General features: G+C 36.8%; 1 protein-coding gene across 1 annotated transcript in view; it reads right to left on the bottom strand.

Moving 5' to 3' along the window:
• Positions 1–24,015, bottom strand: part of arhgef10la (Rho guanine nucleotide exchange factor (GEF) 10-like a) — a 159,487-nt gene that overhangs the window by 99,078 nt on the left and 36,394 nt on the right. The window contains exons 14-16 of the mRNA XM_060858048.1: positions 16,515–16,685; positions 8,420–8,565; positions 4,608–4,762 (exon numbers count right to left, since the gene is read on the bottom strand). Of these exons, the coding sequence (XP_060714031.1) occupies positions 4,608–4,762; positions 8,420–8,565; positions 16,515–16,685 (472 nt within the window). The remainder of the gene's footprint in view (positions 1–4,607; positions 4,763–8,419; positions 8,566–16,514; positions 16,686–24,015) is intronic.

Below are 24,015 nucleotides of genomic sequence, written 5' to 3'. Positions count from 1 at the left end.
GGTAGATTCAGTGACCACAGAAGTGTCTGGCCCTGTCACTGCCTCCACATAATCAAGTGTGTGTGTGTGCAAGAGTGTGTGTGTTTGTTTAAGTGTGTGTGTGTCTGTGCAAATGTGTGTGAGTGTATGTGTTCGTGTATGTGTGCATGTATGTATGTGTATATGTTTTTGTATATGTATATGGGCGCTTGTATGTGTGTGTGCGTGTGTGTGAGTTTGCGTGTGTGCATATGTGTTGGTGTATGTGTGTTCATGTTTGTGCGTGTGTGTGTGTGCATCTATGTGTGTATGTGTATATGTGTGTATATGTGTGTATATATGTGTGTGTATGTGTTTGCGTATATATGTGTGGTTGTATGTGTGTACAGTATGTGCGCTTGCATGTGTGTCTGTTTGTGTGTGTGTATGTGCATGTGTTTGTGTATGTGTGTTCATGTTTGTGTGTGCATCTATGTGTGTATGTGTATATGTGTGTATGTGTGTGCATGTGTATGTGTTAGTGTGAGTGTGTGTAGACGTGTGTATGTGTGTACAGTATGTGTGTATGTATGTATGTGAGTATGTGTGTGTGTGTGTGTGTGTGTGTGTGTGTGTCTGTGTGTGTGAGATCTAACATCCCAATAATGGCTAGTAGAATTACTACAGTTTCTTCACACTTTTTTTCATCTGACTCAGTTAAGTGAGGTTTCACATCTCTTTTATTTTTGTTTTGGTAATACTGTGCTTAAAGTACATGTCAGCTTTCATGTAATAAAAAAAACCAAAGAATTCTACTCATGTTTAAGTTAGCATACAAGTGCGCTTGTTTTGGAGGGTAATTCTTGCACATCCTCAGGAATAAACACACGTGTCTGAGCACAAGCATAAATATTAGGCAGCGAATGGAACCAGTGTCCCTCTGAAGGACTTAACACATGCACGTCTTCCATGTTTACACTGTCATTTTGAAATTTTTTCAAATTACGTCTTGTGTCTTTCTTTCCTTTTGTATTGTGAGAAAGTCATGTTTAATCGTTAAGGTGTATATTAAAGTATGCGTGTGAGTGATGCAAGTAATTGTCAGGTATAAAGTGTCCTGAATTAATTAGATTTTGCCTTCTGATTGGTCAGGGAGTGTGGATTCTTTTTCTCCGAACCCTGTGACCAATCAAAAGTAGAATTTAGCAGAATTAAACAGTGTGAAGGTGTAAGATGTTATAGAATTAACACTAAGAAAAACAGTCTCTCTCTCTCTCTCTCTCTCTCTCTCTCTCTCTATCTCTCTCTCTCTATATACTCTATTTTTCATTCTCTTACATCTTTAGAGACACACAGACTAATTTTGATGCAGCTAAATCAATAATCTAGCACAAAGCTGTCCGCACTGGTTCTTCTACTGACAGCCTGGCTTCAGCACCAGTGGTGAACGTTCAGAGTTGTAATCCAGCCTAATCTGGTTGCTGTACTGAGATTAGGCTTTCACAACACCTGCGTCAGCCAAACACATATTTTCTCACACACACACACACACACACACAAACAAACACACACACAAACACGAAGGAAGGCCCACATGTCCAAGGCAGGAGTCCAAAATGAACATTTTCAGAGCTGTTATCTGCAGCTGCAGCCCATTTTCAAAAAGCTCAGCACTGCATTTTCTGTCTTTACCATATATTGTATCTGTATTTTACACGTTTATTTAAAATGATCTCAAGTTGATCCTCAGGAGGGAAAATAGAATGGTATTTGCGAGTAAAATAAACAAATGTAGAAGTTGTGTTTCAATATGTTTGAATTAAAAATACGTATGATGATCGAAAACAGATTTTAATTTATGCTACAATAAAATTCTTTGAGGATGAAAAACTTTCAACTAAATATTCTGATCTGATTGTGATCTTTCTTAATACATGCGTGTTTTGCTAACTCTTCTTTTTGTCTTGAGTAATTTTTAGAAACATTTTGATTAATCAGAATAGATCTAATTCCCACTGTCATTGTTGTTTTACCGTCTGAGCTAGCTAAATCGTTCAGCTTCAGTCATTTGCTAGTTCACACTTACCAACAATAAGTATCACAACTAATCATATAAAGCTAGCTTTTATTTCATTGAGCTTACTCTTAACTTTCTAGCACAAATACTGATTGCAAACAAACAACATTATCTATCCAGCGTAGCTTGGCTTATTATCATCTTGAGGTATTTCACATTATTGCTTAGCTAACAAACTACGATATCACTAGCAAGCTAGCTTCCCTTAGTCTGACCTTTACAGTGTGTAATTAAAATCAGTAACTGATTATTCTACAGATATATCCTGACATGAGTTAAAATATAAATATAATATACTGCACAATGAAGTGGCACAATGGAGGCTTGTAATCATCAGGTAAACTGAGTAGCTGTTTTGCTAGCAAACTAGCTAACTTAGTATCTACTACAATAATATATCTAACACTGTTATGAATTTTGTCCAACCTAGCTAGCCTTAAGTGAAATGTGAAACAGATATCAGGCTAATTATTAAATTCCAACCAGTAGCCATCTTTGCTAGCAAACCAGTTAGGTGTAGTAAATAATTTAACATGTATTTAAAACTAGGACAAGTGTTTGCTAGCAAATATCTATAAATTTAGTGCTAGAAGTGTAGTGTATAAGACATATTTTCTGCTCAGAATCGCAGCCATGGTTAATAAGTGTTGCTAGTTATTATACCTTGTAATTAACACTAGTGGCCCAATGCTTATTAGCAATGTGCCTGAACGTTAGTAAAGTTCTGTATTGTAAAATATTAGCATTTAATAGCCATATTTGCTATTATGCTAGTCAAACAGAATAGAATATAAGCTTTTTTTTTTAGCATGTATACATTCCCGCACATTGAAAATCTTTCTTTGCATATCCCAACTTTGGAGGTTGGGGTCCAAGCACAGGGTCAGCCAACATACAGCACCACTGGAGCAGTGAAGGTTAAGGGCCTTACTCAAGGGCCCAACAGTGGCAGCTTCACATTGCTGGGGATTGAACCCTGATCAGAACTCAGAGGCTTAACCGCTTGAGTCACCACTGCCCCTGCAGTGAATTAATTGGATGCCATGTGCAAACAGCATCTACCAAAATCAAAAATGCTCACAAAGTTGTTTGTTTCAATAAAAAAACATTTTTTCGCCTCGAGGTGATGCAGTATGTGATGCCTGACACAGCAAAGAGAAGAAAAAAAAAAGCTTAGAAGAAGAGCCAGGGGAGGTTTACATCTCTATACAGCATGCAGCACTGGTCCCTGAGCTTCCTGCAAGAACCATTCCATCAATAAATTAGGGCACCAGGGCTTGCAGGAGATGAAAAATGAGTCCATTTTTGAGGTGTGCACAGGGAGCAAGGGATATGATTTGGGCCCAGACGTCCCGCGGAGTGACATCATATGAGAGGGGAATTGTGATGACGGGGCTGAGTGAGTGTGAGTGTGGCTTACTATAAATAGCAGAACATGCAGCAGAGATGAGATGTCTGTCAAGAGTAGCTCACAGTGGAGCAATGGAGCCTGGGATATGATGGCAAAGCAATGGTTTAGAGACGCATTAAACTCAAGAGTACTTGGATCAAATGGGACCAAGCAAGAGGGATAACCCTACATTCAGTAGTAAGTGACAGAGTGACAGACGGTTGTTCTTTTTCTATGTACATCTGTGTACTTGCGCAACACGGTGTAGTCCTTCCTTGAGATTTTCTACATTTTATGCATATTAGGTATGGTGTCTAAAAGTTGTAAATCCCAAAGATTGGCTCAAATGATTCCTTGGATCAATCCAATCAATCCAACAGGTCATGGGAGTGGTCTGATGATTCTTCAGTTCCTTGTATGTAACTTTAAACCCCACCTGCAATAATTTCTATGTTTGATGAACAAAATGTAGGGAAACAACCTGAAGACATCAATTTATGTCTGGTTAGATGTATGAGGAAAAATAAAGACCAGAAGCAGCATTACTGTCTCCTGTGGTGAGGGTATGGACCTAGAGCATAGCTTGTAACGAATAAAAGAGTGAGCTGCTAGATGTGGGGAAAACTCCAGTGACGATATGGATAAAGAAATGAAAGATAGAATAGAGCACAAAGATGAGATGAAGAAAACATTTTATAATCGATTATGGATCAATGTGCTCTCAGCTCCCTGGATGTTTGTGCCAAAATTACATTTATAGTTTAACTTCAGTTTGTCCACTTTACTTGCTTGCACTTTTAAATTCTGACGTTTTTACCTCTGATTATTCCGGCACATCTGTATAAACATATCCCCCGTATCCTCTTTCCTTTTTCGATCTCCGATCTCCTCCGCAAAAGCACAACACTTCTATAATAAGGCCCCTGTTTCAGTCTGGAGCTACAGCCCTTTTAATTGGAAATGGAAGGAATACTCTATAGATTGATGACCATGCATACTACGTTTGTGGTCTATCAGAGAGTGAAATGAGATCAGCTTGGCCATCGCTTCTATTGTTCCCCTCCATCTCAGCATGTCAAGGAGATAATGCCAACAGGCCAGGAAATGTTCGATTAATTCAGCGAGCAGCGAGTGCAGCGACCAAAGCTTAGGCAGGTATGATAAGGATAAGGTTAGGTTTACCTGGGGTTGAAGAGCTGCCTGACCTTTTAACACCTCCCTGCTGAAAGAGGGCGTCCTTGCCGACCTCGACTACATGGACTTGCATTAAAGGGGCACTCCACTTCATGGTGTATTTGGGCCCTACTGGAACCAGACTGCTGATGTCTGGGGGACCCCTAGTGGCAGAAAAGGAAAAAAAAAACATTTCAAACACTATTGTCGACCCCCACGCACCGGTTTTCCTTTTGGCAACTCAAGGCTTGTTTCAATAGTTTATTAGCACAAATAAAGTTTGGTAGATGATCCCTTTGGGGAGCGAAAGGGATCAAGTCAACATGACTGTCGATTTCAGAAGCAGAATTCACCCAGAAGGCATTGCAAGACATCTGACTCCATTTGAAAATAGCAATTAAAGATTTTTTGTTATAAATGTTAATGCAAGCAATAAAAAATTTAATTGCGCAATTTAAATAAAATAAATTGAGGGGATAACTTTAACTACACTCCTGCCAAGTGCTGAAAAACATTCACTTTCTGCCTGTAACCACCTCCCATCCTTTGGTGCGAAAAGTGGCCACTTACGTTATATAAGTCAAATGCATTTCTGAGGGTATGACAGGGTGCTGTCAGAAGTATAAAGCCGTTTCTGGTGAAACACAATAAAGATTGAATAGCACAATCTCTACCAAAGGACCGAATATATCACATGGCCAAATCCTAATACACAGGTGAGGTGTTGTGTAATGACAGATACGTAAAGATTTTTCCCTTCTAAAAACAGCAGCTGGACATTTTTTATTGATTTTTCCCAATGGAACTAAACAAGATTGCCTGAATATTTTCTTTACGTTTTTAATATAAGTCAATACTCTAGTTGTTATGGTACATTTTTTCTGTCCTAATGATGCATAATATTTAACACAATGTATTAGTTTAATATGCAGAAATGTGCTGAATACAAGGGAAGTGACAGTATTGTTGACCATGTTAACCACAATGATGTAAGTTTAGCTGTATACTATATAATGGCATCATGCCTTGTTTTTTCAGGTAAGAAAGCAGAGTAAATTATACTGTAATTTGGACTTTCTCAGCTTTTACTTTATACTGTGGTGCTGTACACTTAGGTCAATAGTCATAGTAAAGTCAAAGAAAATAAATCCACTTTAAGCCAACACTAAATGAGACAATGGCAAAAAAAAATGAACCATAACTATGTATTGTTCCCTTTAAAAGACTAGGAAACTTTAGTTAAGCCCAACTCTATATTCACACTGAAGAGCCAGGTAAGCTCTAACACACAAAGAAAGTTCATACTCTCACTGGATCAGCTTCTCACTGGAGTAATAACAATCATTAGTTTCCTGCAACCTACTGTATATACAGTACTTACAACGGGCACAATTTTGAATTCTTGACCAATCTAATAAATGACTTATGGCCTTTCTGGTATTTAAGTAGGGCTCTAAAATCTCTTAGGTGGTGAGTCAAAAGTTTATTTTTTGCTTGCAAATAAACGTGTTATGGATTGTTTTACCAAGCTTTTAAAATCACTGCAATAAAAAATGATAAAGGAAGATCATAGACTTTGAGATGTTGCCTAGTAATCTTCTACTGACAATTGCCGCACAAATCAGACCCAGACCAGAACAGAGAGAAATGATTTTTATCACCAGATCTTGGATCAAAACATACTTGCTGTGTTGGGCTTCTTTACAACATTAGATGAAATACTGAACTACTTCTGAGATCATATTATTTGCATGAGGTCTTGCACCCTGTGTTTGAAAGAAAATGCTTTTTCTCCGCTGGAACTGTAGTACGTAAATGCTCTACCACTTGGTGATATGGCATAATTGTCACGTTTGCAGGGAAGAATAAATAAAAATATGAGGAACGATGCATCGATGTCTGACCCAGGCTAAAGCCTAAACCCCCTGGCTGGATCAAAATGAAAGTCATGATGTCTAATGAGAACAGAAAGCCCATTCTACGGTAAGTCATAAAGACAAACAGCATTGCTGAGCCAAGCTCTAAACCATAGAAAATCCTCCCTCAGGGAACTTCATTCAGTGGCTCTGAAATAATGTTAATTAAATACTACATTGGTTGTGCTTTTGATTCCGATCCCACCGAGAACATACTTGATGATTCCAGCTGATGCTGTTTTTTACCTGTTGAACAGTGGCAGGGATGCAATGAATATCTAAACCACAACGTAAATACTAAGGAGCCTAGAATCTCACTTGTTTTGTAGTTTTTGTAAGGAGTACAGTTTTGACAAGAAAGATGATGAAGCAGCGATTATTTTGGTGTCAGCCCACAGGGTCAGCCATGAAACAGAACCCATGCAGAAAGGGTTTAGACCTTGCTTCTGGACCCACCAGGGAAAGCTTTGCAGTGATGGGGCTTAAACACTCAACCTTCTGATCAACAACCCACAGCCAACTGTCTGAATTTGCAACCGCTAACCATTTAAGGTGCAAGTCTTGATGAATTAAAATAAGAGAACTTTCCCACAATTTAATGGGCTGCTTCAATTCAAAATTCATAAATGGATAAAAGAAGTAAACATTTGGGAAATAGGCACTATGGATTTAAAAGCTTGCAACTATAAAGAATCTTTAATCAGTGGCATCTTTTGAAGACTAGAAGAAAGTAAACAAGCCACTGTCATAAATCGTATCTGCTATACAAGAGTAAAACATTTGCTTTTTTTGTTACAACATAGATGTCATTTGACATTTTTATAAGAGTACTGTATGTACAACTTTCCTTAAAATCGCACTCAAACATTAAGGCCCACAACATTCTACTGTATAAGAGTGAGTACACCAAGGATTTATACAAATTCCTGAGTCAGCTGTGAGATACTGGTCTGAGTGCAAAAGTACTATTTTGGGATAAGCCTTTGGGATGCTAGGTCTCAGCATCGCACGAGTATCCGATCTTATCTGCAACAAACAAGTGTAGCTAGAGGTTTTCTTCAGAACCAAGCACAAGGCACCATGGATTCCACCTGTATAATCAATTACACTGGGCCTACATTGAAGCATTTACTGTACGTATGGCTTCTTCTTGGTTGACCCAAGCTGCAATGGTCCTTTTCAGATTAGAAGGTCACACAAATTAATAAAGAATTTCCTGTACCATCCTCCATCAAACAAGTCAGACATTTTTTTTTCCAGGTATTTTAGAAGATTTGTAAAGATCTATAGGAGTTGTTGTTGTTTTTTTGGAAGCATTCCAGGCTCAGACTGTTAGAGATAATGCTTTTACTTCAGGCTATGGATCAGCATGTGACATTATTAAATTTATAGAAATCTGTTTGTAAGATAGAAAATTAGACATTTTTCCTGTTTATATATGATCATTTCTCTATTATTTGAATCTACTTAATGTCTCAAATGACTGTTCTTATTACCCCGAGAAGCTACATAGATCATTCAGACATATTTCTATAATGTACTTTGTAGGCAAAGCACAATCAACATTGGGATGCACAGTTAAGATGGAAAAACCTTGCTTGTTTACCTTTTGCTCTGCAGATCAATGGCACTGTCATAGATAATCGATTTGATGGGGAGGAAGGAAGCTCTTATGTTTTTGATATATGGATATAATCCTTGCATCATTAGCTAAACACATTTCCTAGATAATGAAGATCCAGTTTAGCATTAGTGCCATTGCATCTAGGTAAGTTCAAATGATTTGGCTTGATGGATGTCATATTTAGACAATGCTATTGAGTCAAAAAGGGATTTCAGGTAAGAGGAGGTAGTCAGGTTAGTGGACACTCACAGTATGGAGTCCATTTGAATCATAACACTCACTTTATGTTGGCGTTTGCACAGACGAGCATGTTGCTGAAAAGGAAGACTTTGCGCTCTTTGGACTTGAGAACCTGGCCACGTTCGCCGTACACCGTCTCAATCAGCGTTTCGCACAGGACCAAAGAGTTCTGGTCAGAATTCAAAGCCTAGAAAGAAAAACAGTAATAATGTAAAGTTTCCATTTGCTGTTCCTTTGTTCTGATGCTAGCAAAGAGCAGGCATTCCACTGTAGGTAAAAAATGTAAAACATTTTATGTTAGCAACATCATTTTTCTTTGTAAAGGATCTAGGCTGAAGTTAACTTGCCACAACAGCTTGATTTTAATTGTTATGAGCTTTCTGATGAAGAATTTGTGCCGGACCAGAATATAAACCGTTCAGAAACTGTGTTTTTGAGTATTCGGAGCATTTTCCATTCAAATTGTGTAGCAAAAAAGTCTGCAAAGTACAGCAGAGTAGAGGTAGTGAAATAAGGATAAGGGTTTTTTTTCGTCTTCTTCTTTTTCTTTATAGGCAAGTAGTCACAAAGGAAAAGGACAGAACTGCAAGAAAAAAATACTCTGCAGCTGCACTGAAAAGCCGTTTGCATTCCATATGCGACAAATATACATACTGTATAACCACAGACTGCATTGTGCTGTTATACTAGACTTCCTATTTACTCTATTTATACTTCTTCATCTGCTGACATTGACATTTTTATCCAAAGTCACTTACCACAAAGAAAAACTGAGAAGATGAGGATTAAGGATCTTGCTCAAGGACCCAAAAGATTCATATTGTTTGTGCTAAAATTTGAACTTACACACTTACAGCCAGTGGAATACCATTGTAAAAATAGCAAAATTAGCTAGCAGAGATACAGAAATGGCTTCAATCCAGTATCTCTAACAACTAATGTGTTTCAAGTTTAATTCTAGATATTGGGAGATATTTAAATGGGAACGTTAGCCCCCAGGTGGTCCAGCAGTAGGATCCCGCACTCTCATTGCCGAGGCCTGGGTTCGATTCTGGGCAGAGAGCTAACCCAGCCACTGAAGAGTTAACTCTTAGTGCCGGTCCCAAGCCTGGAAAAAAAATGGGAGGGTTGTGTCAGAAAGGGCAAACCCGTGCCAAAACTAATATGTGGACCACGTTACAGTATCTGCTGTGGTGACCCTGAACAGGGAGAAGCCAAAACGGGTATGTTGTTTGTATGTATTAGTCAATGCTTTTGAGTTTCCCTAAATAAACTTGTTTAATGTAAAGTAATATAACATAAAGCAACAAAAAAAATTAAAAAATAAATATAGAAACATATACACATATATACAGCTATATATATGAATGATATAAGGTATATGGATGGGAAGCTGTCAATCATTCAAATACATCTAATAGGAATCTAGTGTATATTGACAATGTATTACTACCCTAGCTTGAATAGCCCTAGGAAGAGTATTGCTATTGAACCCTGACACAACTGTGTTGTTGATCGGAAGATCAGGGTAACAAGTAGCAATATTCTTCTTAAGGCTTATATGGATGGGAAGCTGTCAATTATTTGAATACATCCAATAGGACTCTAGTGTATATTGCCAATGTATTACTTCCCTAGCCTGAATAGCCCTAGGAAGAGTATTGCTACTTGAACACAGACACAACTGTGTTGTTGATCGGAAGATCAGGGTTCAAGCCCCAGCATTGCCAAGCTACCATTGTTTGGCCCTTGAGCTAGGCCCTTAACCCTCCATGCTACAGAAGCCATGCATCATGACTGACCCTGTGCTTTAACCCAAAGATCCAAAGCTAGGATATGAAAAAAGTATTTCACTGTGTTTTAATGTATACAGTATGTGACAAAATAAAGGCTTCTTCTTCTAGTTGTAATTTTTACAGTAATAACTTTCGTTCCTTTAATTTAACAATATGTCTTTATTGTTATTTCTGTCATTTCTGTATTTGGTTTTTTAATTATTTTAATAATCCCATGTGCCAAAAGTTAATTGTAGTTTTTTTTATTGTGACTTTAACTCACTGTGTTGAGCTTTCAGATTAATATTATATATATATTGATATAATTGATATAATATCATACTGACATAAGCTGACAAGCACTCATCTACTATGCTTTTTGTTTTGTTTTGTTTTGTTTATGAAGTATGTTTTATGAAGCATACTTCATAATTTTAGATATGAACCACTCAATATACGAAATATAAAAATAATAAGATTAAAATGCTAAAAGAGGGGGGCACGGTGGCTTAGTGGTTAGCACGTTCGCCTCACACCTCCAGGGTTGGGGGTTCGATTCCCGCCTCCGCCTTGTGTGTGTGGAGTTTGCATGTTCTCCCCGTGCCTCGGGGGTTTCCTCCGGTTTCCTCCCCTGGTCCAAAGACATGCATGGTAGGTTGATTGGCATCTCTGGAAAATTGTCCGTAGCATGTGAGTGCGTGAGTGAATGAGAGTGTGTGTGTGTGTGTGTGCCCTGTGATGGGTTGGCACTCCGTCCAGGGTGTATCCTGCCTTGATGCCCGATGACGCCTGATATAGGCACAGGCTCCCCGTGACCCGAGGTAGTTCGGATAAGCGGTAGAAGATGAGTGAGAGTGAGTGAGAGTAAAATGCTAAAAATATGATCATCAGTAATCTGAGTAATCATCCTAAACTATGTGCACAGCCCAATAAGAACATATGAACAAACTGGTCAAAAGTCTTGAATAACCTAAATGTTATTTAACACCTGATGAAACTATGCTGGTTATTCCTTTCCTTTATACTCTGGTTATCAAGCCTCATCACATAATACCAATAAACCTTTAGCAGTAAGTGAGCTGCAAGCTCAGTAGTTTAAACAAACACTGTGTGCATTTTCTTGATCATTCAAAAGCACTGTTTTATAAATAATGCATCTGTTTTCCTTCCTGAGCCACAGTCCAATGTCGCATCAGACAAAATGAGTTGCTGCTTCAATAGGGAATAAAGAGTGGCGTTGAGCCTTTGTTGAAATTCATAGAAAAATTAGAAGAGCTGCTGAACTCCACACTCTCCCTGCTTTTTAATACTGTTTTTATCATTCCCTTGTTGAGTTCATCTCAAACATAAACTCCAATGTGTACACAACAAATCAAACATTACATTTCTGAAATATTAAGTATTTCATTGCCTATGTTTACATTTCTAAACAGGTGAAATCAGGATTTTTAAAGGACAATTGCACAATATAATGGATATGCTCTTGAAGTTCATGTTGACTCGACATCCTGGGCCTTTTCGAGGTCAATTAATTTTGGTTGAGTTTTTAATATCTTTTAAAGGAATAATCCATCCTTACTAATGTGCATATCAATCTTTATAGCAATCTTTATATTCTACCTAATCAATACAATCTTCATCGGCATCTCATGGAAATATGCGTACAGTCTGACTCCACTGCGGCGGCACTTAAGTCTTTTCCGACTCTCTCACCTCATTATCTTCAAAACTTTCAAACTAATACCAGCATCAGTGTCATCACGCTTATCATCTGATAGGTTGCTGACAAGCTGAGCCAAGTTCCTGAAGTAATTCAATGTTCAATGTAACAGCATCGCTTACAAAAGCTAAAGTAAAACCTGACTGTAATTATGTTTGACATATTTTTTGATGGGTCATTTAGTGTTGCTCTCTAAAACCGGGTTGAACCAGATGTTATAGTTTTAATCGAACCCAAAAATACATCCTGGACTTCTCTTTCCTCATAACCTACAGTGAGGGAAACAATTATTTGATCCCTTGCTGATTTTGACAAATATATTTTCAGTCTATAATTTTAATGTTAGGTTTATTTTAACAGGCAGAGACATAAAAAAAAATAGTTATAATTTGATTTGTATTTTAATGAATGAAAGAATTATTTGACCCCTTTGCACAACATGACTTAGTACTTGGTTGCAAAACCTTTGTTGCCAATCACAGGTCAGACGATTCTATGTAGTTGCCCAGTAGTAGGCCTCAGTAGTAGGCCAACTTTCAGGAGAGATTTTGTCTCACTCCTCTTTGCAGATCCTCTCCAAGTCATTAAGGTATTGAGGCTGACGTTTTTCAATCCGACCCCTCAGCTCCCTCTGCAGATTTTCTATGGGATTAAGGTCTGTTGACTTGTGCTGTATGTTTTGGGTCATTGTAATGCTGGAATACAAATCTACAATCTTGTCCCTGATATCCATGGTCAGCTCTTTGGTCTTGGCCATGGTGGAGAGTTTGGAATCTGATTGAATGATTGCTTCTGTGGACAGGTGTCTTTTATACAGGTAACGAGCTGAGATTAGGAGCACTTTCTTAAAGGGGGTTCTCCTAATATCAGTTCGTTACCTGTATAAAAGACACCTGTCCACAGAGACAGAGCCAGAAATCTTGCTGTTTGATAGAGGATCAAATGCTTAATACACTCATTAGAATAAAAATCAATTGATAACATTTTTGAAATGCGTTTTTTCTGATTTTTTTGTTGTTATTCTGTCTCTCACTGTTAGAATAAACCTATTATTAAAAGTATAGGATGATCGTTTCATTGTCAGTGAGCAAACGTACAAAGTCAGCAGTTCTGTTCTGACAGTTAAGAGTAGACAAAACAAGAAAAACTGAGCAGACCCAAAAGTTTCATCTTGTTTGTGCTAAAATTTGAAATTTACAAACTTACAGCCAGTGGCATAGTGTTATAACAAGCGAGATACCATTGTCAAAATAGCAAATTAAGCAAAACCAATTAAGCTAGCAGAGATACATAAATGACTTCAATCTTGTATCTCTAACAACTAATGTGTTTCAAGTTTATTTCTAGATATTGGGTGTATTACTGTATTTAAACGGGAACATTAGCCCCCAGGTGGTCTAGCAGTAGGATCCAGCACTAGGTAGACAAAACCACTCCTGTCCCTGGCTAATCAGAAACCACCACATACATTCATCTTGCATGACAAGCTCTGAATAAATGCTCATACTTTGAGATCTTTCCATCTGAACAACACGCCTCTGTGTGTCTTTCTCAGGGTCATGAGAGCAGTGTGTTTTGTAGAAAGCAGAGTGATTTATAGACAATCTCTCTGATCAGAAAAACCCCTAACACTAACAGAGTCTACCTGGGATCTTACTGATACACACAGGCTCTCAAGTCTATCAGGAAGAATCAGAATTTGTCACAACCCATCAAATTTGTATAAGAACCCACCAAATGTGTACTGCATCAAAAAAGCTTAAGTTTTCTTTTCAAATTATAATAGATATTTAAAATAATTTCCATAAACACACCCAGAAAACTTGTCTTTCTACATGATCAACACAGACCAAACAAAACAAAAAAGGTACATAACTCCAATTAAATCAGTAAAACAATGACACATTTTCCACCTACTAGTTTGCACTTTTAAATGAATTATCTAGCAAATAAATCATTTTCATTCTTAATAATTAAGACCCGATCAGGATTTCAGCAATTTAAAATAAATGTACAAATTTTAATGTTAGAATACTCATTTTATTTTCGTACTTTATACTCTTAAAGATTCACTAATGAAAATGCAGATTGAACTTTTTTTTCCTTCTTCACTTTCTTGAACATGATAAAGAATTATAGAATACAATGAACCAATCAACATGGTATACCTCACAAATTCTCAATACTGATTGGTCAGAATAAATATAAATTAGAGATAAATATCAATGCTCTTGTATTAATATATTATCATTATCATTACTATAGGGACTTGAACAGAGGATCTTCCACACACATAGGAGGTTTGCAGGTATTTAACAATTTTTCAGATGTGATTTCATTGTGTGAATGAATCTTTTCAAGCTCACAGATGAGTTCGTGTGTGCATCTGATTATTTATTTATTTTACACATCCATGTTTTTTAATAAGAGAGGTTTTAAAAGGTTATAAAGGCTGAAAGCACTGTAATATGTGATGTATACAGTATGTGAGTGTGAGTGCGTGAGTGTGTGAGTGTGTGCGACTAACAGCAATGAGAGAATGATGTGTGTGTTAAACAGGGTGACACACCGAACCTTCCCACACACCGTGAGCTGCCTTGCTCCAATAACTAAGATAGCGTGCGACAAAGGATGAATATTTCATTGAGCGCTTATAGGCTAATAGAAACACATTGAAATTCTGCCCATCTCAATTGGCTAAATAGAACTCTTTGCAAAAATAGTCACAAGAATGGAGAGAGAGAGAGAGAGAGAGAGAGAGAGAGAGAGAGAGAGAGAGAGAGCAAGTTGTCCTTGACAATTAAATGTCATTTACTTCTTAATTTCGAACATTGCATTTGGTCAGATCTACAGCAGCTGGGTTGTACTATGAGCATGATAATGGCTGAGAAAAACCCCTGCCACTAAGATCAGGGTGTGTTCCTGACCATTAATGACCCATCGCTGGCCGCTGTGCTGTTCATCAGAACTAATGTGTTTTATTTCACACGTGATGTGTGATTTCACAATGCGCTCATGATGAACGAGCTGTTTGGATACCTGTAGGTGGAAGGATGTAACTCGGCTGCGTGAATACAAATGAATTAAGCAAATTATCACGTAGAAAGATAATAATCAAGCCCTTGAGCCACTCGGAGTCAGTTGTACGATTAGTGTTATTAAACTACTTAATGACTGTAGGACTGTATACAACATTTTCTGTAAGATTTAATTAAGTGATTATTCATTCGGATGTCAAATAAAATTGAACGAACGTGACTTTCCTTAAATTTGCGGAAATTCGTAAAGTAAGATGCATTCATAATTTTTCACCTTTTTAAAAAAGGTTTTTTTTATTTCCATTTCATTAGGAATATTCTAATTTGAAAATGTAACCAATTATTTACTAGAATGTATTATTCATTATTCATTAAGCATAGACTTTTTTGTTATATATTAATATATTTTTTAGTAGTGATTCATACATAGGAATCCATAATGTGGAATCTATAAATTCCATTGAAATATGACATGCCTCTTTATAATGACTAATTATTTTATACATAATGCTTTTGGCAGATATAAACCACCAATTTCTCACCTTTCTAAATGATGTGGAAGTCATGTGGAGTTATGTTTTGCCCTGTTTAGCACATGGAGTTATTATTGCACCAACTGGGGCAGGAATCACTCTGCCTCATGAATAATCGCTCTATGAACATTATCAGTAGGAGAAGCAGCAGACAAGACAGTTAATGATATGGTTGCCATGGTTATAGATTATAACTTCAAATAAAATTATTTTTTAATACTTTGCGAAAATTATGATCATTGTGTTGTGAGAGATACTGCGCTGACTGGGATTGCGTAAGTGGGATTACTGACCCACTACTGTATTTTCTTTACAACAGAGGTGTGTGTGTACCATTGCCATATACTCTTTCTTTAAGTTACTTTTAGGTTATTTGAATGGTATTTTTTTTTTTTAATTAGACTGTAAATTAAGTATCATCTGGCAACCCTAGCGATATTACCTCTTATATATCCAACACAAGTAAAAACAAGCTGTTAGCAGAGAACAGGAAAATTATTGACAGGGTTGCCATGGATGTGGATTTTACACCATATTATAAATAAAAATAATACTATACAAGAATAATATAAACCTATTATATTGCTACTGCAGATGGTGTTTCTATGATGTACAGAACCATTTCTGTTATAAGAAATATTGCAAGGATTGTGAGTTGGTGAGGGCAAATCAGTGTAGGAGTCTTTAGATTAGAAATATGTGTGCAGCACGGGAATCACGGTAATGCAAATTCTGTTAAAAATAACTAAAATTTCCCAAAGCTGTTTATTTTTTATTTTATTTTTTTTTTTTGTGGTTAACTGGTTTAATCCTTAGTTTATCTGAAACCGGTCAAAACAAGCTGCTGGGCTATATGTTGAAGAGTCATATGCTGTTGAGACTGGACTGGTGTAAATTATAGGGTTACTGTATTAATTCACAAGATCACTGCGTATAGTATAAGTCAAGTATGATAGCATCTCGATTTAAATTTGTTTGAGGCTATGTTGCTAAGAATCACTGAGAATAGGAGAGAGAGAGAGAGAGAGAGAGAGAGAGAGAGAGAGAGAGAGAGAGAGAGAAACACAGACCTTGCTAAGTGAGCGGTCACTGACGCTGCGGGCGAGCTGTTGGGTCTCTGTGATCTGATCTGCCACTCGTTTTTGTTCATTCAGCTTCTCAGCCAAAGTCTCTAGCTCAGTCAGAGCTAACTGCAGGGGCAAACGGTCCACATGTCCTTTAGGAGTGTTTTTCAGCATGTCCTGAGAGAGAGAGAAGAGAGAGAGATAGACAGAAGGAGTGAGAGATATAGAAAATTTTTAGGTGCTATTACCTGCTAATACCAGCAAGGTAATTACACAGTGTCATGGAATAACACATTTATGACAAGGTAATAGCACTGAGTGGTGTAATAACACATTTATGACAAGCTAATAGCACATTTACAAGAAGATAATAACGCAGTGTGGCATAATAAAACATTTACAACAAGGTAATAATGCAATGTAGGGTAATAACACATCTACAAAAAAGGTAATAGCACCGTGTGGCATAATAGCACATGTATACAAGGGAAGAGCACCATGTGGCGGAAAAAAATATCTATGCCAATGTAATAATGCAGTGTGTTGCAATAAAATATTTATGATACGGTTATAACACCAGGTGGTGTAATAACACATCTACAAGAAGGTAACAGCACAGTGTGTCGTATTAACATGTATGACAAAATAATAAAATCGTGTTGTGTAATAACACAGCTAGGACAAGGTAATAGCACCATGTGGCATAATAACACATCTATACCAAAGTAATAATATCGTGTGGTGTAACAACCCAGCTACAACAATGTAATAACACCAGGTGGTGTAATAACACATCTACAACAAGGTAATAGCACCATGTGGCATAATACATCTAAGACAAGTTAATAGCGCCATGTGGTATAACAACACATGAATGACGAGGTAATAATGCAATGTGGCGTACAGTATTAACACATGTATGATAAGGTAATAGCACCATGTGGCTTAATAACACATCTCGGACAATGTAATAACCAGTGTGGCTTAATAACGCATCTACAACATGGTAATAACACAGTGTGTTGTAATAACACATCTACAACAAGCTAATAACACAGCATGGTGTAATTACACATTTATGATATGGTAATAACACTGTGTGGTGTAATAAAACATCTACAACAAGGTAATAACACCGCATGGTGTAATTACACATTTCTGATATGGTAATAACAGTGTGGTGTAATTACACATCTACAACAATGTAATAACACCATGTGGTGTAATAACACATCTACAACAAGGTAATGACACCAGATGGTGTAATTACACATTTACGATATGGTAATAACACCAGGTGGTGTAATAACACATCTACAACAATGTAATAACACCGTGTTGTGTAATTACACATTTACAACAATGTAATAGTACCCTATGGTGTAATTACACATTTACGATATGGTAATAACACCGCGTGGTGTAATTATATATTTACGATATAGTAATAACACCAGGTGGTGTAATAACACATCTACAACAAGACAATAACATCAGGTGGTGTAATTACACATTTACAATATGGTAATAACTCCAGGTGGTGTAATAACACATCTACAACAAGGTAATAACACCAGGTGGTGTAATTACACATTTACGATATGGTAATAACACTGAATGGTGTAATAACACATCTACAACAATGTAATAACACAGCGTTGTGTAATTACACATTTACAACAATGTAATAGTACACTATGTTGTAATTACACATTTACAATATTGTAATAACACTGTGTGGTGTAATAACACATCTACAACAAGGTAATAACACCAGGTGGTGTAATTACACATTTACAATATGGTAATAACACCAGGTGGTGTAATAACACACCTACAACAATGTAATAACACCCTGTTGTGTAATTACACATTTACGATATGGTAATAACACCGCGTGGTGTAATTATACATTTACGATATAGTAATAACACCATGTGGTGTAATTACACCTTTACAATATTTTAATAACACCAGGTGGTGTAATTACACATTTACAATATGTTAATAACATTATGTGGTGTAATAACACATCTACAACAAGGTAATAATACCAGGTGGTGTAATTACACATTTACGATATGGTAATAACACCAGGTGGTGTAATAACACATCTACAACATGGTAATAACACCGTGTTGTGTAATTACACATTTACAACAATTTAATAGTACCCTATGGTGTAATTACACATTTACAATATGGTAATAACACCAGGTGGTGTAATAACACACCTACAACAATGTAATAACACCGTGTTGTGTAATTACACATTTACAACAATGTAATAGTACCCTATGGTGTAATTACACATTTACGATATGGTAATAACACCGCGTGGTGTAATTATACATTTACGATATAGTAATAACACCATGTGGTGTAATTACACCTTTACAATATTTTAATAACACCAGGTGGTGTAATTACACATTTACAATATGTTAATAACATTAGGTGGTGTAATAACACATCTACAACAAGGTAATAATACCAGGTGGTGTAATTACACATTTACGATATGGTAATAACACCAGGTGGTGTAATAACACATCTACAACATGGTAATAACACCAGGTGGTGTAATAACACATCTACAACAAGGTAATAAACATCAGGTGGTGTAATTACAGATTTACAATATGGTAATAACACCAGGTGGGGTAATAACACATCTACAACATGGTAATAACACTAGGTGGTGTAATAACACATCTACAACATGGTAATAACACCAGGTGGTGTAATAACACATCTACAACAAGGTAATAACATCAGGTGGTGTAATTACACATTAACAAATTGGTAATAACACCAGGTGGTGTAATTACACATTTACGATATGGTAATAACACCAGGTGGTGTAATAACACATCAACAACAAGGTAATAACACCAGGTGGTGTAATTACACATTTATAACACTGTAATAACACAGTGTGGTGTAATAACATGTATGAAAAGGTGATAGTCCCCTGGGGCATAATAACAAATCTATGATACAGTAATAACACCAGGTGGTGTAATAACACATCTACAACAAGGTAATAGCACTGTGTGGCATAATAACACATTTACGATATGGTAATAACACCGTGTGGTGTAATTACACATCTACAACAATGTGATAACACCAGGTGGTGTAATAACATCTATGATGATCTAAAAACACTATGTGATGTAATTACACATCTACAACAATGTAATGGCACCATGTGGTGTAATAACATGTATGACAAGGTGATAGCCCCATGTGGTGTAATAACATGTATGACAAGGTGATAGCCCCATGTGGCATAACACATCTACAACAACGTAATAACACAGCTACGACACGGTAATAACACGTAAAACGTGGCATAATACATCCATGACAATGTAATAGCACTCCTTGGTATAACATCAGCAAGGTAATAATGCAGTGTGGCATAACATCTCTGACAAGGTAATAGCACTATGTGGCATAATAACACATCTACAATAGGCTAATAGCGTATTGTGTTACAATCATACATCTATGACAAGATAACGCAGTGTGGCATAATAACATCTACATCTAAGGTAATAGCACTCCAAACTCCGGAATATATATAATATAATATAATTTTACATCATATACTGTATATAATGTATATATATTATATATACAGTAAGCTTGAGGTAACAAAGGTGCTATGTAGGAAATCAAATATTTTCAGGGCATGCTGTTATAGAAAATAGATCAGTGACGTGTTACACTTATCCTAAAATATATTATTTTTCTACAACATCATATCACTGCTTTAGTCCAGTACTACAGAACGTTGTCATAGTTTGCATTTTATTTCTTTTTTGTTACATTTAATGTTGTGGACTTTTCATGAAACAAGTTTGGTTTAACTATGGGGCGATGGGTGGGGGGTATATCTATTGGTATGGTATGCTATTCATTGAATTGGTCGGCTGGGCGGCGTGTCTAATTGCAGGACTGTCTAACTGGCATGAATAGTTAGTTTGGTTCAGATTACTTTGATTTTATAATCTGAGCACGATTGCTGTGTTCATATTTTCTATTTAATTTCTAAACACACTAAAATCAAGGAAGAAAACATACCAGGTTCCAAAAGCAACACTCCGAACGAGCCAGGTATGAAAACACAAAATTATTGTAATACTGTTCAAAGAAATTCAGAAGGTATTTCGGACCTTTGACTTTAGACCCTGTTTGGATCAATCCCCAAAATCTAATTAGTTTTTATCCATTTAAATCTAATTAATTTGCTGGCTACAGTGATAATTCGATATATACCCTATAAAAACCTGAGCACTTGTATTAAAGATACCGCATTAAACAGACTCTCAGATAAACTTACAGAAAAACAGACAGATGGCTGGATAATCTGAAATCAACCATTAAATAAAAATACCTAAATCAGTGACAGATCACTTGACCGATACTTCAGAATTGTAAGTGTTATAGTAACTTCTTTTTTTATTTCTGCCCACTTTTAAAAATAAAACTCGAATTGAAACTTAGATTAAATTAGTGTCATTTGGTTTGTCTCATTTCGTTTTATTTCTGGGATAGTAAGCATGCATCCAGCCTTTCATGATTCGAAGGCTTAACTGTAAGTCATTACTGTAAGTGTTTTTTTTTTCAAGATAGTCACAGTAGCAGTTAATGGATTGAACACACATTGTTTTGTAACCCCTTTTGCCTGACTTTTAGGTAATTTGTGTAACATTTGGAGAACATATGGATGAAAACCCTACGGGAGCAGCTCGGGTGCCTGGTGTGAGGAGAGCAGCATATTGTGTACCCAGTGGGACTCATTATCAAAAATCTGTGCCACTGAAGCTGTGATAATCATCAAAGAAACTCTGTGTGCGTTAAAGAGAGTAAAAAGCCAATAAAGTGTCTATAAGAGACACACAACAGTGAATGGTAGTGTATACTATGTATATATACTGTGTAAATATATATACTGTATATTGGGATCACTTGAAAATTTCCTTGTATTCCAGTTAATAATAATAATAATAATAATAATAATAATAATAATAATAAACAAAGACAATCAAAATCGAATAGCTACATTGCGATACAAATTAGACCAGCAGTACAAATTATGGTGTAGAATAAGCTAAACTAAACAGATGAGTTTTAAGCTGAGATTTAAATAATGAAAGAGAATCAATATCACGGAGTTCAGATGGAAGTGAGTTCCAGAGCTGAGGTGCAGAGTAACTGAAAGCTCTATTCCCCATAGTTACAAGACGGACAGAGGGAACAATGAAATGAGTGGAAGAAGAAGATCTAAGAGTACGAGTTTGTTTTGGAGTATGAAGAAGATCAAGAAGATATGAAGGTGCAAGATTGTGGATAGCTTTAAATGTTAGAAGAAGAATTTTATACTTAATACGACAAATAATGGGAAGCCAGTGAAACTGTTCCAGGTGTAATATGATGGATAGAGGAAGTACGAGTAATAATGCGGGCAGAAGAATTTTGAACAAGTTGCAGCTTATGAAGGGTTTTGTGAGGAAGCCCAATAAGAAGGGAATTAGAGTAGTCAAGCCGAGAGGTTACTAGACTGTGAACAAGAGTGGTGGTTGATTGGGTCGTGAGAAAGGAGCGAAGCCTATTGATATTTCGAAGGTGAAAGTATGCAGCCCGAGTAACATTATTTACATGAGAGGTGAAAGAAAGGGTACTATCAAAGATGACACCAAGACTCTTAACCTGAGATGAGGGAGCTATGAGAGATTCATCAATGGAAATAAGAAAATTTGAGAATTTGTTAAGCACAGATTTTGTGCCTATAATGAGAAATTCTGTTTTATTACTATTTAGTTTAAGAAAATTTTCTGAAAACCATGATTTTATGTCAATGAGACAATCAGTAAGAGCAGATGGAGGGAGTTTGGAATGTGGTTTTGTGGAAAGGTTGAGCTGGGTGTCATCAGCATAGCAATGAAACTTGACCTGATGCTTATGAAAAATATGTCCAAGGGGTAAAAGGTAAGTAATATATAGCAGTTGTGCACCAGGGCGTCCCACGATCCAGTTTCTTCTGTTCTCAACATAAGTTCTTACAAAGAAAGGAAGTTATTTCCTGGCATTTCGAGTCTGTAAACAACCCCACAACTCCTAATGCTCCAGATACTAAATGGATCTAAAGAAAGTGACTTTTATTGCTACCTTAATCAGTACAAAAGTTTTCAGCTATGCAAGCATAATTGCAAAAGGGTTTTCTAATAATGAAATAGCTTTATAAAATGATTAACTTGGATTAGCAAACATCTGATGAAAATTGATGGTTGGTGATAATGGGCCTCTGTGCAACAATGTAGATCTTTCTTTAAAAAGCATCTAATTCATTTTATTTACATTTATGGGAATTGGCAGAGGCATTGATCCAAGTGCTCTATCAGTGAATACATTTACACTGATTCACTAGGTTACAGACGTAGGATACCATCACCCTAAATCTCTGTTCAGTTGTTTTTTTTTTCTAAATATACAGATAAAACAAAAAGAGAAAATAAGCTCTAGTTCAACTGTTTCATTAATAGTGTTTCAGCTGTTCGGACATCTAGGGGAAGTTCATTCGACCACCTCTGTGCCAGAACAGAAGAGTCTTGACGTATACCTACATCTTACACTGAGAGCCGGTGGGATCAGTCCAGCAGTGCTAGTAGATATTAGGGAGCGAGGTACAGTGTGAGGAGTGATAAGAGCTTTGAAGTAAGAGGGAGCTGGTCCATTATTGGCTTTGAAGGCAAGCATCAGTGTTTTGAATCTGACGTGTGCAGCTACAGTACCAGAAGTGCAGCAGTGGGGTGGTGTGGGAGAACCCATTTTTGAAATGGATAAAAATGGGCTAATCATCCCTAAGAAAGTTAAAGGGTCCACCGTAATAATGGTGTAGATGGGTGATGTGTTATGTTTAATCCATAGTTCTCAGCTATACTATTCTAATAAGCTCCACTGTTCTGCAAAGGCTTTCGACTTGATGTTGGAGTGGATCATTCAGCTACAGGAGCATAGTGCCGTTGGCTGAGGAGGTCTGGGGTGCAGATCGCGTTCTGGTTAATCCCAAAAGTAAAATACAGGACGTCAATCTCACTTCAGGCCACATGAAGCCTTCACAAGCCTTATTTATAGAGCTTGCTTTATTCACAGGTGCAGTGTCATGCTGGAACAGGTTTGGGAAATCTTAATGCTACTTAAATCTTAATGTTGAATGCAAAAAAACAGACGTGGAAATGGTTTCAGTAAGGACCAGAAACCGGGTGGGATTGTTAGGTGTCCGTATACTTATGGACAAATGGTGAATATACTGTATGCCAGATGGTAATTTAAAACACACACTCACACATACACACACTCACAAGGAAGCAAATTTTTTTGCCAATTCCAGACATTTTCAAAGTCAAAGCCTTTTGTGTTTGGTTCCAGTTAATGTGTGATTAAACACACCCATGCTGGAGGGGAAGAATTCTCCTTATTCGCTTTCAAAAGTTAT

Source organism: Tachysurus vachellii, chromosome 22, assembly GCF_030014155.1.
Source record: "Tachysurus vachellii isolate PV-2020 chromosome 22, HZAU_Pvac_v1, whole genome shotgun sequence".
NCBI classification, from domain to species: domain Eukaryota; kingdom Metazoa; phylum Chordata; class Actinopteri; order Siluriformes; family Bagridae; genus Tachysurus; species Tachysurus vachellii.
The sequence above is the reverse complement of the archived record's forward strand: the minus strand, read 5'-3'. Positions and strand labels throughout refer to the sequence as shown.